The sequence below is a fragment of the Bombina bombina genome, chromosome 5 (genome assembly GCF_027579735.1).
Source record: "Bombina bombina isolate aBomBom1 chromosome 5, aBomBom1.pri, whole genome shotgun sequence".
Classification (NCBI taxonomy): Eukaryota; Metazoa; Chordata; class Amphibia; order Anura; family Bombinatoridae; genus Bombina; species Bombina bombina.
Window position 1 is genome coordinate 629,000,418 of NC_069503.1, and position 13,738 is coordinate 629,014,155.

Below are 13,738 nucleotides of genomic sequence, written 5' to 3' on the forward strand. Positions count from 1 at the left end.
AAAGTAAGGACAGTACTGTCACATTTAATAAGGTTGCCCAGGATAATTCCTCAGATGAAGGAAGTAGACATAGTTCTCCATCCTCTCCTTCTGTGTCTATACCAGTTAAGCCCACGCAGGCGTCCCCTAGTACTTCTAGCGCGCCAATGCTTATTACTATGCAACAATTGACGGCAGTAATGGATAACTCCATAGCTAATATGTTATCCAAGATGCCAGGATTTCAGAGAAAGCGCGATTGCTCAGTTTTAAACACTGTAGAGCAGGAGGGCGCTGATGATAATTTATCTGTCATACCCTCACACCAGTCTGAAGTGGCAGTGAGGGAGGGTTTGTCAGATGGAGAAATTTCTGATACAGGAAGAATTTCTCAGCAGGCAGAACCTGATGTTGTGACATTTAAATTTAAATTAGAGCATCTCTGCGCATTACTTAAGGAGGTGCTATCTACTCTGGATGATTGTGACAATCTGGTCATCCCAGAAAAATTGTGCAAGATGGACAAGTTCCTAGAGGTCCCGGTGCACCCTGATGCCTTTCCAATACCTAAAAGGGTGGCGGACATAGTGATTAAGGAGTGGGAGAAACCAGGCATACCCTTTGTCCCTCCTCCTATATTTAAGAAATTGTTCCCCATGGTCGACCCCAGGAAGGACACATGGCAAACAGTCCCTAAGGTCGAGGGGGCGGTTTCTACTCTAGCCAAATGCACGACCATTCCCATTGAGGACAATTGTGCTTTTAAAGATCCTATGGATAAAAAATTGGAGGGTTTGCTTAAAAAGATTTTTGTACAGCAAGGATACCTCCTTCAACCTATTTCGTGCATTATTCCTGTCACTACAGCGACGTGGTTCTGGTTCGAGGAACTGGAAAAGTCGCTCAGTAGAGAGACTCCATATGAGGAGGTTATGGACAGAATTCACGCACTTAAGTTAGCTAATTCCTTTATTTTAGACGCCGCTTTGCAGTTAGCGAGATTAGCGGCGAAAAATTCAGGGTTTGCAATTGTGGCACGTAGAGCGCTCTGGCTAAAGTCTTGGTCGGCGGATGTATCTTCCAAGACAAAATTTCTTAATATCCCTTTCAAAGGTAAGAACCTTTTTGGGCCAGAATTGAAAGAAATTATCTCAGACATCACTGGGGGAAAGGGCCATGCCCTCCCACAAGATAGGCCTTTCAAGGCTAAGAATAAGTCCAATTTTCGTTCCTTTCGCAATTTCAGGAACGGACTGGCTTCCAACTCTTCAGCCTCTAGACAAGAGAGTAACGCTTCCCAGACTAAACCAGCCTGGAAACCAATGCAAGGCTGGAACAAGGTTAAACAGGCCAAGAAGCCTGCTGCTGCTACCAAAACAGCATGAAGGGGTAGCCCCCGATCCGGGACCAGATCTAGTAGGGGGCAGACTCTCTTTGCTCAGGCTTGGGAAAGAGATGTTCAGGATCCCTGGGCACTAGAAATAGTCTCTCAGGGTTATCTTCTAGAATTCAAGGAACTACCCCCAAGGGGAAGGTTCCACATGTCTCACTTATCTTCAAACCAAATAAAGAGACAGGCATTCTTACATTGTGTAGAAGACCTGTTAAAGATGGGAGTGATACACCCAGTCCCAACTGTGGAACAAGGTCAGGGGTTTTACTCAAATCTGTTTGTAGTTCCCAAAAAAGAGGGAACTTTCAGACCAATTCTGGATTTAAAAATTCTAAACAAATTTCTCAGAGTTCCATCGTTCAAAATGGAAACCATTCGAACAATTTTACCTACAATCCAGGAGGGTCAATATATGACTACCGTGGATTTAAAGGACGCGTATCTACATATTCCTATCCACAAAGATCATCATCAGTTCCTAAGGTTCGCCTTTCTGCACAATCATTATCAGGTCGTGGCTCTCCCATTCGGACTAGCCACTGCTCCCAGAATTTTCACAAAGGTGCTCGGGTCCCTTCTAGCAATTCTAAGACCAAGGGGCATTGCAGTGGCACCTTATCTGGACAACATTCTAATTCAAGCGTCGTCTCTTTCCAAGGCAAAGGCTCATACAGACATTGTTCTAGCCTTTCTCAGATCTCACGGGTGGAAGGTGAACGTAGAAAAGAGTTCACTATCTCCGTCGACAAGAGTTCCCTTTTTGGGAACAATAATAGATTCTTTAGAAATGAAGATCTTCTTGACAGAAGTCAGAAAGTCAAAGCTTCTAAACGCTTGTCAAGTTCTTCTCTCTATTCTGCAGCCTTCCATAGCTCAGTGCATGGAAGTAGTAGGATTGATGGTGGCAGCAATGGACATAGTTCCTTTTGCTCGAATTCATCTAAGACCATTACAACTGTGCATGCTCAATCAGTGGAATGGGGACTATGCAGACTTGTCTCCTCAGATTCAAGTAGACCAGTTAACCAGGGACTCACTCCGTTGGTGGTTGACTCAGGATCACCTGTCTCAGGGAATGAGTTTCCGCAGACCAGAGTGGGTCATTGTCACGACCGACGCCAGTCTATTAGGCTGGGGCGCGGTCTGGGACTCCCTGAAAGCTCAGGGTCTATGGTCTCGGGAAGAGTCTCTTCTCCCGATAAACATCCTGGAACTGAGAGCGATATTCAATGCTCTCCAGGCTTGGCCTCAACTAGCGAAGGCCGGATTCATAAGATTCCAGTCGGACAACATGACGACTGTAGCTTACATCAATCATCAGGGGGGAACAAAGAGTTCCTTGGCGATGACAGAGGTATCCAAGATCATCAAATGGGCGGAGGATCACTCCTGCCACCTATCTGCAATCCACATCCCAGGAGTAGACAACTGGGAAGCGGATTATCTCAGTCGTCAGTCTTTTCATCCGGGGGAGTGAGAACTCCACCCGGAGGTCTTTGCCCAGTTAACCCAATTATGGGGCATTCCAGACATGGATCTGATGGCGTCTCGTCAGAACTTCAAGGTTCCTTGCTACGGGTCCAGATCCAGGGATCCCAAGGCGACTCTAGTGGATGCATTAGTGGCGCCTTGGTCGTTCAACCTAGCTTATGCGTTTCCACCGTTCCCTCTCCTTCCCAGGCTTGTAGCCAGGATCAAACAGGAGAAGGCCTCGGTGATTCTGATAGCTCCTGCGTGACCACGCAGGACTTGGTATGCAGACCTGGTGAATATGTCATCGGCTCCACCATGGAAGCTACCTTTGAGACAGGATCTTCTAGTACAAGGTCCATTCGAACATCCAAATCTAGTTTCTCTGCAGCTGACTGCTTGGAAATTGAACACTTGATTTTATCCAAGCGTGGGTTTTCAGATTCAGTGATAGATACTCTGGTCCAAGCCAGAAAACCTGTGACTAGAAAAATTTACCATAAAATATGGAAAAGATATATCTGTTGGTGTGAATCCAAGGGATTCTCCTGGAGTAAGATTAAAATTCCTAAGATCCTCTCCTTTCTCCAAGAAGGTTTGGATAAGGGATTGTCAGCGAGTTCTCTAAAAGGACAGATTTCTGCTTTATCTGTCTTGTTACACAAACGACTGGCAGCTGTGCCAGATGTACAAGCTTTTGTACAGGCTTTGGTCAGAATTAAGCCTGTTTACAGACCCTTGACTCCTCCCTGGAGTCTAAATTTAGTTCTTTCAGTTCTTCAAGGGTTTCCGTTTGAACCCTTACATTCCATAGATATCAAGTTACTATCTTGGAAAGTTCTATTTTTGGTTGCTATTTCTTCTGCTAGAAGAGTTTCTGAATTATCTGCTTTGCAGTGTGATCCACCCTATCTGGTATTCCATTCAGATAAGGTTGTTTTGCGTACCAAGCCTGGTTTTCTTCCAAAAGTTGTTTCCAACAAGAATATTAACCAGGAAATAGTTGTTCCTTCTTTGTGTCCGAATTCAGTTTCAAAGAAGGAACGTTTGTTACACAATTTAGATGTAGACCGTGCTTTAAAGTTCTATTTAGAAGCAACAAAGAATTTTAGACAAACCTCATCCTTGTTTGTCGTTTACTCTGGTAAGAGGAGAGGGCAAAAAGCTACTGATACCTCTCCTTCTTTCTTGCTGAAAAGCATTATACGATTGGCTTATGAGACTGCCGGACGGCAGCCTCCTGAACGAATCACAGCTCACTCTACTAGGGCTGTGGCTTCCACATGGGCCTTCAAGAACGAGGCTTCTGTTGATCAGATATGTAAGGCAGCGACTTGGTCTTCTCTGCACACTTTTGCCAAATTCTACAAATTTGATACTTATGCTTCTTCGGAGGCTATTTTTGGGAGAAAGGTTTTGCAAGCCGTGGTGCCTTCTGTTTAGGTAACCTGATTAGCTCCCTCCCTTCATCCGTGTCCTAAAGCTTTGGTATTGGTTCCCACAAGTTATGGATGACGCCGTGGACCGGACACACCAATGTTGGAGAAAACAGAATTTATGCTTACCTGATAAATTACTTTCTCCAACGGTGTGTCCGGTCCACGGCCCGCCCTGGTTTTTTAATCAGGTTTGAAAAATTTCTTTCTCTATACACTACAGTCACCATGGCACCCTATAGTTTCTCCTTTTTTTTTCCTAACCGTCGGTCGAATGACTGGGGGGGCGGAGCCTGGGAGGGGCTATATGGACAGCTTTTGCTGTGCTCTTTGCCATTTCCTGTTGGGGAAGAGAATATCCCACAAGTTATGGATGACGCCGTGGACCGGACACACCGTTGGAGAAAGTAATTTATCAGGTAAGCATAAATTCTGTTTTCAAATCATTTCAAATCCTGTGAGTGCCCTCCTTTTCCCCTATGCTCTATATTTGACCGTGTCTGTGTGTAAATACATACAGTGTGCATGTTGCAGTACTTCAATAGAGGCTGAGGTGCCTCCATCATATCATCATACATATATTTATCTGAGCCTCCAACATTCTACACAGTGATTGAGAAGCCATGGAACATGTGCGAAACCAGGCTTTTCAAGGGGTGTATCCCTAAACTATTCTTGATTTGCAAAACTTTATAAATGGTTCTAACAATATGCCATTGGTAAATGCCTTTCAAACATCTTAACAATGCAGTGCTTAATTGCTGATATATTTTATAAATGTAATGCCCCTTTGAGCAATTTATATGCAAATCTAAATTCTATATACACACTTTACAAATACAGTAAGACAAACTTAACTTCAAGTTAAAAAGACAAAATTGACATAAGCTACATCTGTATTATGTAAAGCTTCAGTTATCACACAGAACCACAGTGAAAGATTATGCCAAGGTTCCTAGTCTCTCATAAATAAGCACAAACAAGTACTAATCTACTAGCAAAATAAAATGTAGAAGAAGCAACTCACTAGGGGTCACATGCATATAACAACATATCCTGTCCTTGCATGGTTCTGAAAAAGCACTTTTTTAAGCATAATACTACATTACTGCTTAATTTGGTTGCCTTCTTGCAGACTGTTACATTACCCTTTTTTTTTTCCAGTGGTGGAAACAGCAGTGCACAGTGGGCACTGAGAGATGAACCTGTAATAGACTACTTTGATGTCCAAGACTAACTGCAAACCTGCAATACATCAGCCTAAGGAATGTGCTGTATCAACGTGCATTTGTGGCAACACAAAGCTGTGAAGCTTTCACAAGATGCTGTAGAGCAGCCACTGTGCTATTAAATATGAGACGCCAAGATGAGCTGTGTACACGGAGAAGCTAGTTTGCTCGTGCAAGATAAATCCTAACCAGCAAAGCACAAGGTTCTCATCAATTTTCAGAAACGGCCATTTACAAATGTTGATATATGAAATACAGTCAGTACCAAATTCTGAGCCTGATTAACAATAAACATTCACTTTGTGATAGTTTGATTCTCTTAGAGGGACCTTAGATAAAAGGAGTCTGGGTTCCACAATTTATCATTACAGATAGTTGTATACATGACTGAAGTGTTTATGAGACAGATGTGCTGTTTGCCGCAGATATCCTAGAAGGTGAAAATTACCTTTCAAATATATCGCATTGTCCCCTCCTGTTTGTTTCAAATCACTGACATCTAGCAAGTAATTCTTTTTTTTTTTTTTCTGGCGATTTCATAGTTAAAATAGTTAATTAATTGTCATTAAAATGTATTTGCTAATAGGTTGTCATAATTAAATTGGTAAAACTTTGTATTTAAAAGCTGCAGTGCTAAAAATAATAAATTCCAGGGAAATATGTTTCAGTAAATTAAAAATTGTTGGTTAAAAGGATATTAAACACGTCTCTCTTTTGTGCTTGTACCACACTACATATAGAGGTCAAAAAGCTAAATCTGTAATCTGCAATTTAAATAGCTGGTTTTGGCAGCAGCATTTTGAAAACTTTTCTGACAGAATTTCTTTTTTAGCCTCTTTTAGTAACGTGGGACAAAGCACAATTTTTACACAAAAAGCAGGTGGTGTTTGATATCCCTTTTAAGATCGTCAAAAGTATTCTAAATAAATTATCCAATAGTTTCCACAATATCTATTCAGTGGAATAAATCGAATCACTTTACAATATCTGCTCCAAATTGGGTATTTATCGTTTAATGGGCGTGCCCAAATTTCAGTAGCTTGATCAATTGTAGACTGGTTATAGGGCTGTACTGCAAACATTTCTTTATATCGTTTCAATTATATGGTGAAAATAAATACCTTCATTCTTCTGCTAGTGAGGTTGATAAGTCTTATTTGCCTTCTTTGAATTTAAACAAAGAATAGAAAATCAATCTCGCATGGAACAAATTTAAAAACAGCGGTTTCATCACATTTTTGGTGTTGTTTATTCAGTGCCTTTAGTAGTTTAGTTTTCATACATGAAATAAAACCAATTGCAGATATTAAATGTGAAATAGGTGAACAGCCTTTGTTTTAAATGTCATTATTCTGTAAAGCACAATATGCATTGACAATGTGTTTTATAATTTAATTCAATTCTTAAACAGCTGTACTCAGGTTTAGTCTTCAAGCCCACTATTTCTAGTTCTGTGTAGCTGAAATCTGGGGGCTACAGATTATGAGAACCAAAAAAAAATCATGTAATTTAATATACTATAGTAACTTTATATTTGATTCTGTTAGAAATCTTCCAATGGTTTAATTTGTAGGCAAAAAAAGTTATATTTAATAGAAGTGAAATAAAATTCTAAGTTAAATCATAAACATAGGGTATTAAGCCTTTAATACAGTAGAACACATTTATAGATACTTGGTTCTTAGATACTTTGCATATTTATAAAAATAAAAAATCCTCTGCTTTCTGCCAATAGACCACATTTCCTCTGCAATGTCAGTAGCTGCCTCATTTTTAGTATGAAAATATTCCTGCGCATTCAGTTGCCTTATTGTGCTACTGAGAGTCTTTGGAACAATGAGCAGAAATTTCCAGCATTCCTATAGGCTGTATTCCCTTTTGGTTGTTAGGACAACAGCCAGTAGTGGCTGAGATGTATCTTTTACCCCCAGTAACATAAGATCCAATGCAAAAGTGAATTGAGGCGACAGCTCTTAATAATACAAGCAGGATTTACATTGTATTGTATATTTTAGTCTGGGGAACTTCTATGTATTCTCTCTTTTATTCTTTATTTTTTATTGCAGATTTCATCTACATACATACATTAGTTATGGTCCATTTCTTTATATTATTTCTCATAAATTTTAAGGCATAAATTATCACTGTCACTTTTTGTATGACACTATTTTTTTTTTCTTGATTTCTACATTCATTTTATAGGGGCAAATAAATGACAATGAGTCACAAATGTTATAACAAGTCATAAGTTGTTCTGGTTAGGTTGTCACTTCATTTTGTGATATCAAAATGAAAGCACACTGGTCATTTTAAATTCCAAATTTTTATTTAACAAAACTGAAATGTTTGCAGTACATAGAGCAAACACGGTACCTTAGTTATATTTCTTTAAAGGGACATGATACCCTAATGTTGAAGCACTTGAAAGTGATGCAGTATAGCTGTAAAAAGCTATCACCTGCACATCTCTATGTAAAAAGGAAGATATTTACCTCAAAATTTCCTAAGTATTCACACCCCACTGGAAAGATCCTTTTGGCAGCCAATCAGGATGCTAATCCCAGGACTTGCTAGGGAGTGTGCATCTGGCATGTGCAGGCACAGTCATGTTATTTTCCTATTCAGTTAAAGGAAGTTTTACAATTAAAGGGACATGAAACCCACATTTTTTTCTTTCATGGTTTAGAAAGAGCATGCAATTTTAAACAACTTTCTAATTTACTTCTATCATCTCATTTGCTTCATTTTCTTGATATCTTTTGCTGAAAAGCATATATAGATATGCTTAGAAGCTGCTGATTGGTGGCTGCATATAGATGCCTCGTGTTATTGACTCATCCATGTGCATTGCTATTTCTTCAAGCAAGTAAATCTAAAAAATGAAGCAAATTAGATAACAGAAGTAAATTGGAATATTGTTTAAAATTGTATTCTCTACCTGAATAATGAAGGAAATTTTTTGAGTTTAGTGTCCCTTTAAATCTTATAAGGTCACATCAAAGCAATGCATGACCTTAGCACTGCTGATGCTGATTTTTTTTTTTTTTTTAACTTGCCGCTGGACAGCAGCTGAAGTATAACTGTTTACAGAGCACTTACTCTAGTGAGCCGCAGCAATTGTGAGGTAAAATCATTTTTAAATAGAGATGTTCATTTGATATATTTTTTCTTTTTTCAGTTATTTATGTCCCTTTAAATAATAATAATAATAATAATAATAATGATATATATATATATCACCAATATATCTAAAAAAAAATAGATAATTTTTTGGTGAATAGAATGATCTCATCTTAGTGAATACTATCCACTCTCTCCAGGCTTGATGTAATTTCCCTGGATTAACAAAACACACAGAAACCTTTACTGTTAACCGTAAAAAAAAAATCTTGCACAGCATCTCATAGAAAGGCAAACTGTGTAATATAAAAGCAGAACTGACTATTTTATTTGGCATTGTGAGAAGACATGCAAATTAAGTGCTCTTTACAAGTTTTGAGTAATTGACACAAGTGAATGGTGAAATCCTAAATGTGTCAATGTTGAAGTGGTCTGTTATCCTGAAGAAGTGCTCCAAATATACCGTGCTTTTATGTACAGTATGAACAAGGTGTCTATTGTTAAAATACATGGAAATTGTCTGTGATCTTTGCTCTGTCAATGGTATATTTTTGTTTTTCTTAAATATGCCATGTTAAATTGACAAAGATATCACGCTTCTGATTCATGTCATTAGAGTATTAATAAATTAAATATATCAGGGCTGTATATGTTGACGCTTAAGAAACTATAATAAGTAGAACACATTAAAATGAGAAATTCCATTGTAGAATTAACTTTTTATTGCAGCTGACTAGTTATCAATTTTATATTAAATACTTCTTATGTGGGGGCTGTATACATTAGTACATTGCTATTTGCAGATAAGCGCACTACACGCTGCCCCAGAAGATGGGGAGGGAAGGTCAAGTTATTATATTGTTAACTTTAGCTTTTTGGCTACAAAAAAATGTTTAGAGCTTTTAACTTCTGATTAAATGTTCTCTGCATTCCGAGTATTTTATTTTCTCCCTATCATGATCCATTCAAGGAAGGAAATATATACTGCTCATGCGTAATTATTCAGTGGTGAGTGGATGCTTTGTATTTCTACAGGTGCTGATAATATAGCATGTGGGCTTCATCTGTGCATTATTTTGCAAGGCAGGATTGCTCCACTAAAATATTACAATTCACCTGGGCTTCAACACAGTGAATATTGTAAACTAAATATTTTTAAAATATTACAATATAAATATAAAAAAGTGTAATACAATCATCAGTCTGATAATTAAGTCCAGCATAATTTTTTTCTATGTAAATATGAGTCCACATAAGAATCACTACAGTTTCAACTCAAATGTAGTAAATGTCATACAAATGTAAATGCAAACTGAATGTACTTACTAAAACTAATTAAAACATTACCTTTAACAAGGTCTGAAAGGTTTCTGTCCATTAGAAACTTGTACAGAGTAATCTTCCTTCACGCTGCCATGAAGGTTCAGTTGAATGAACAACTGCTGCACTCCCCCCCCCGTTTTTTGTTTTTTTATTTACACATTCATAACCTATCCTGAATTTTTTTTTTTTATCCAATAGCAATATTTATACTTGAAATGCTGAGATAAAAAGTAACTTTCAATATGTTTAAAATGTTTGATTTATTTTATTCTTTCTCTAATGACATGTTTTCAAAAGTAGGAGATTTGTGTCCTTAAGCAGAAGTGTGTTATCTCTGTCTTTTACACATTGAGTTGAGGCTTTCTTTATTTTGAAAATATTTTTCACCTAATGGCATCAGATTGATAACAAACTGTAATAAAAACCAGCATTCAACAATAAATTGTGTTGATTTTATTTTTACAATGTATTACATGCAAATGGTATATGATCTCAAATCATTTGTAATCTTTCATGTTTCGAATCAGTAAAAATTTTTAATAAGCATATACAATAACCAGAAAAAATGTTATTACACCACAGAATTCCTTAGTTAAAGTAACAGAGCACTTTGACCAGTTATGTGGGTTTCAGAGGAACTATAAGCCTCAGAATGTTTGCCAGCACAAGTACTAAAAGTTCTATAAAACTATAATCATTTTATATATAAATAAAAATGTGCTAAAGCAAAATGGTTGTAATTATCTGGTATAGAATAACTCTAAATCAGTTCTGAAACAATTCTTTGAAAAGTAGTTTATATTGTATTTATTGCTTCTGGCTTTTGACTTTTAATACTGCAGGCAGTTAATGTCTTTCTATTATTTTTGCTTTAGGAAATATTTGAACTCATTACTGTTTTAAATTGAGACTTGATAGAGAAAATACAAAAATACAGGCTTATACATTAGTTCAAAATAAAAAATATTTTATAAATAATAAATGCTGTAATAAACACAACTTCCCTTTTGATGGAAAACGCAGCCATTCCCATTGTGTCTCAGACCATTTCTAACCAGCTGAAAAGGAATTTGGCGGCACTGTATTTCCTCAAGGATATATAGCGATCCGGCTTCTCTCTTCTGCTACTTCTTGAAACATGTAACCTCAGGAAAGGAGTATAACCAGATATAGCAAGAAAAAAAAAGCCGCTAAAACAGCTTAAGATATCCAAAATAAAAATATGACTATTTATTCTTACACACCAATCAATACTTTAGGGATGTCTCCCTATATATAATAAATACACAATACAATTGTCACGGAGGGGAATCCTGTTTCAGTGAGATGGTGCGGATTGGAGTTGCAGATGCTGTGACTTTGTCAAAACTGCCTACTTGAAATCCTCCTTTAGTTAAAGCTGATCTTGTCGAGATCATTATTCAAGATCTTGATAAAGCCCTCAAGCGGGGGGAAACACGTCGGTGATACTCTCTGGCTATTGTATTAATGTACACTACTGCAAAGCTAAATATTATCATAACCCGGGTTTATGGACATAATTTTGCTGCTAAGTTCTTTTCCTGTGTGCATATAGCACTAAGTGCAGGTATAATTATTCACCATAACAATCTCGACAAGATTATCAGCTTTAACTAAAGATGGATTTCAAGTTGGCAGTTTTGACATAGTCACGGCATCTGCAACTCCAATCCACACCATCTCACTGAAACAGGACTCCCCTCCGTGACGAATACATAAGGGGTCACGTGAGTAAAGGTCTGACACGCTGCTATGCGGCTTACAAAAGCCAAACACTAAGACAAATCTGTAACCAAGGCCTAACAAGGTAAATCACATAAGTCTAAGACCTCCGGTCTTATCCACACAGTTCTTAGGAATCCTCTGAACTGAAACTTGCTACAATTGCACATATATAAGATACATAATATCCAGCTAACTGAAAGTATCCGTTAACTAATTTGTCTGCCATGTGACTTAGTCTTTGAGCACTCTGCTCTCCTAGTATATACCTATTTCTAAGTGGGATTGATATTCGCTCCTCCATTTTCTTTCCTAAGATATGGTGAGTCCACGGCTTCATCACTTACTGTTGGGAATATCACTCCTGGCCAGCAGGAGGAGGCAAAGAGCACCACAGCCAAGCTGTTAAGTATCACTTCCCTTCCCACAACCCCCAGTCATTCTCTTTGCTTTGGTGCATAGAGGAGGTGAAGTTTGGTGTCTAAAGAAAATTGGATTTCTTTTACTTCAAGCAAGATTTTAACTAGTTTGAAAGCCGGAGTAGGTTTACTCTGATCTTTCCTTTCAAGATTGGGTCTAACCGTATTTCATGTTAGTCTCTTTAGTAGGGCAGTGGTGGCTTTAAAGCAGTTAAGAACTTGTGAGTTGGGCCTTGCTGCATTTTCCTAACATAATTGCTGCCCAGAGTATAGAAAGCCAGAGTAGGTTTGCTCTGTTCTTTCTTTTATCTACAGGTCTCTGTGAGGAGTGGCATCCTCTCACACCGGGTAGACTGTCCCCCCTGACGGACGACTAGATGCAGGTAAGTGCCTTTTTGTCTTCTAGTAGGGAGATGGGCACTTAAGATGTCTGCAGTGTTAAGGGACATATATATCCTGTATCAGGATATTTCATGTGATTGGAGACGGGTTAATTCCTTTCTGGGAATTGAGTATTTACCTTTTAATTATTGTGGTCAGCAAAGCAAGCTTATGTTTGAGGCACAAAATACATTACATGTTTGCAATTTTATATGCTTACAAACTGTATTCCCATTCTGCTCGTTGCATTGTTACTCAAAATGCTTATGGAGCAGTAGCGCTGAGTAACATATCTGTTTCCTCATTGCCTATTGAATAAAAGTTAATCAATCTATTTCTGCGGATGCGAGGTACATGCTGCAGCATTATGTATGCGATTTACATGTGGATTAAGGGCTAATGCTTTTTATTCTGGACTTATGTGTGAGAGGAGACTCCAGACTCGAGGTTCAGGCGCCACGGCAATGGTCGTTTTGTAAAGTCTGATTCCTTGTGAGCGCTACGGTCCTCCGCCATTACACATTCTAGTGGCGGTAGGTCTCTGCAAAACGCAGACTAGTCTGTTTTTGCGTGCTTGCATATCTGTCCGGATTCTAGTGTGCCACGTGACCCATTTTTCTGCTGTGATGGCGGTGCATTATCTGAGGATAGTGTACGCCACTTTTTAACCCCTTAATGACCGACGACGTGCAGGGTACGTCCTAAGAAAATACAGTTAACGCCTGAGGACGTACCCTGTACGTCCTCAGTCTGGAAGCAATCCTGCTCGCTTCCAGACGCTTTCCGTTTATTGCAGTGATGCCTCGATATCGAGACATCCTGCAATAACCTTTTTTAGCCATTCGATGCAGAGAGCCACTCTCTGGCACTCTCTGCACCGGACATCGATGGCTGGTATCGTCAGTGGGTGGGAGGAGGGTGGCGGCCATCGATGGGCCTTGTGATGTGGAGGGGGGCGGGATCGTGGGCAGGGATAGCCGGAGGAGGGAGCGGGTGGGAACCGCTACACTACAGAAAAACTTGTGTTAAAACTGGGAAAAAGGGGGGGGAATACATTTTTATAAAAAAATATCAGGGGGTGGGGGGTTGGTCTGTGGAGGGGAAACTACACTACAGAAAAAAATAATACCCATTGTTTTTTGCAAACTGGGTACTGGCAGACAGCTGCCAGTACCCAAGATGGCCCTCAATAAGGCAGAGGGGGATCCTACACAGCAGCATATGTGAATATGCTAAAAAATTACA

At 38.8% G+C, this 13,738-nt stretch overlaps 1 protein-coding gene across 1 annotated transcript in view; it reads left to right on the forward strand.

The window, feature by feature from the left end:
* NFX1 (nuclear transcription factor, X-box binding 1) overlaps positions 1-10,392 on the forward strand; it is a 588,547-nt gene extending 578,155 nt beyond the window's left edge. The window contains exon 24 of the mRNA XM_053714588.1: positions 5,443-10,392. Within this exon, the coding sequence (XP_053570563.1) occupies positions 5,443-5,515 (73 nt within the window). The 3' untranslated portion in view covers positions 5,516-10,392. The remainder of the gene's footprint in view (positions 1-5,442) is intronic.
* The last annotated feature ends 3,346 nt before the right edge of the window (positions 10,393-13,738 follow it).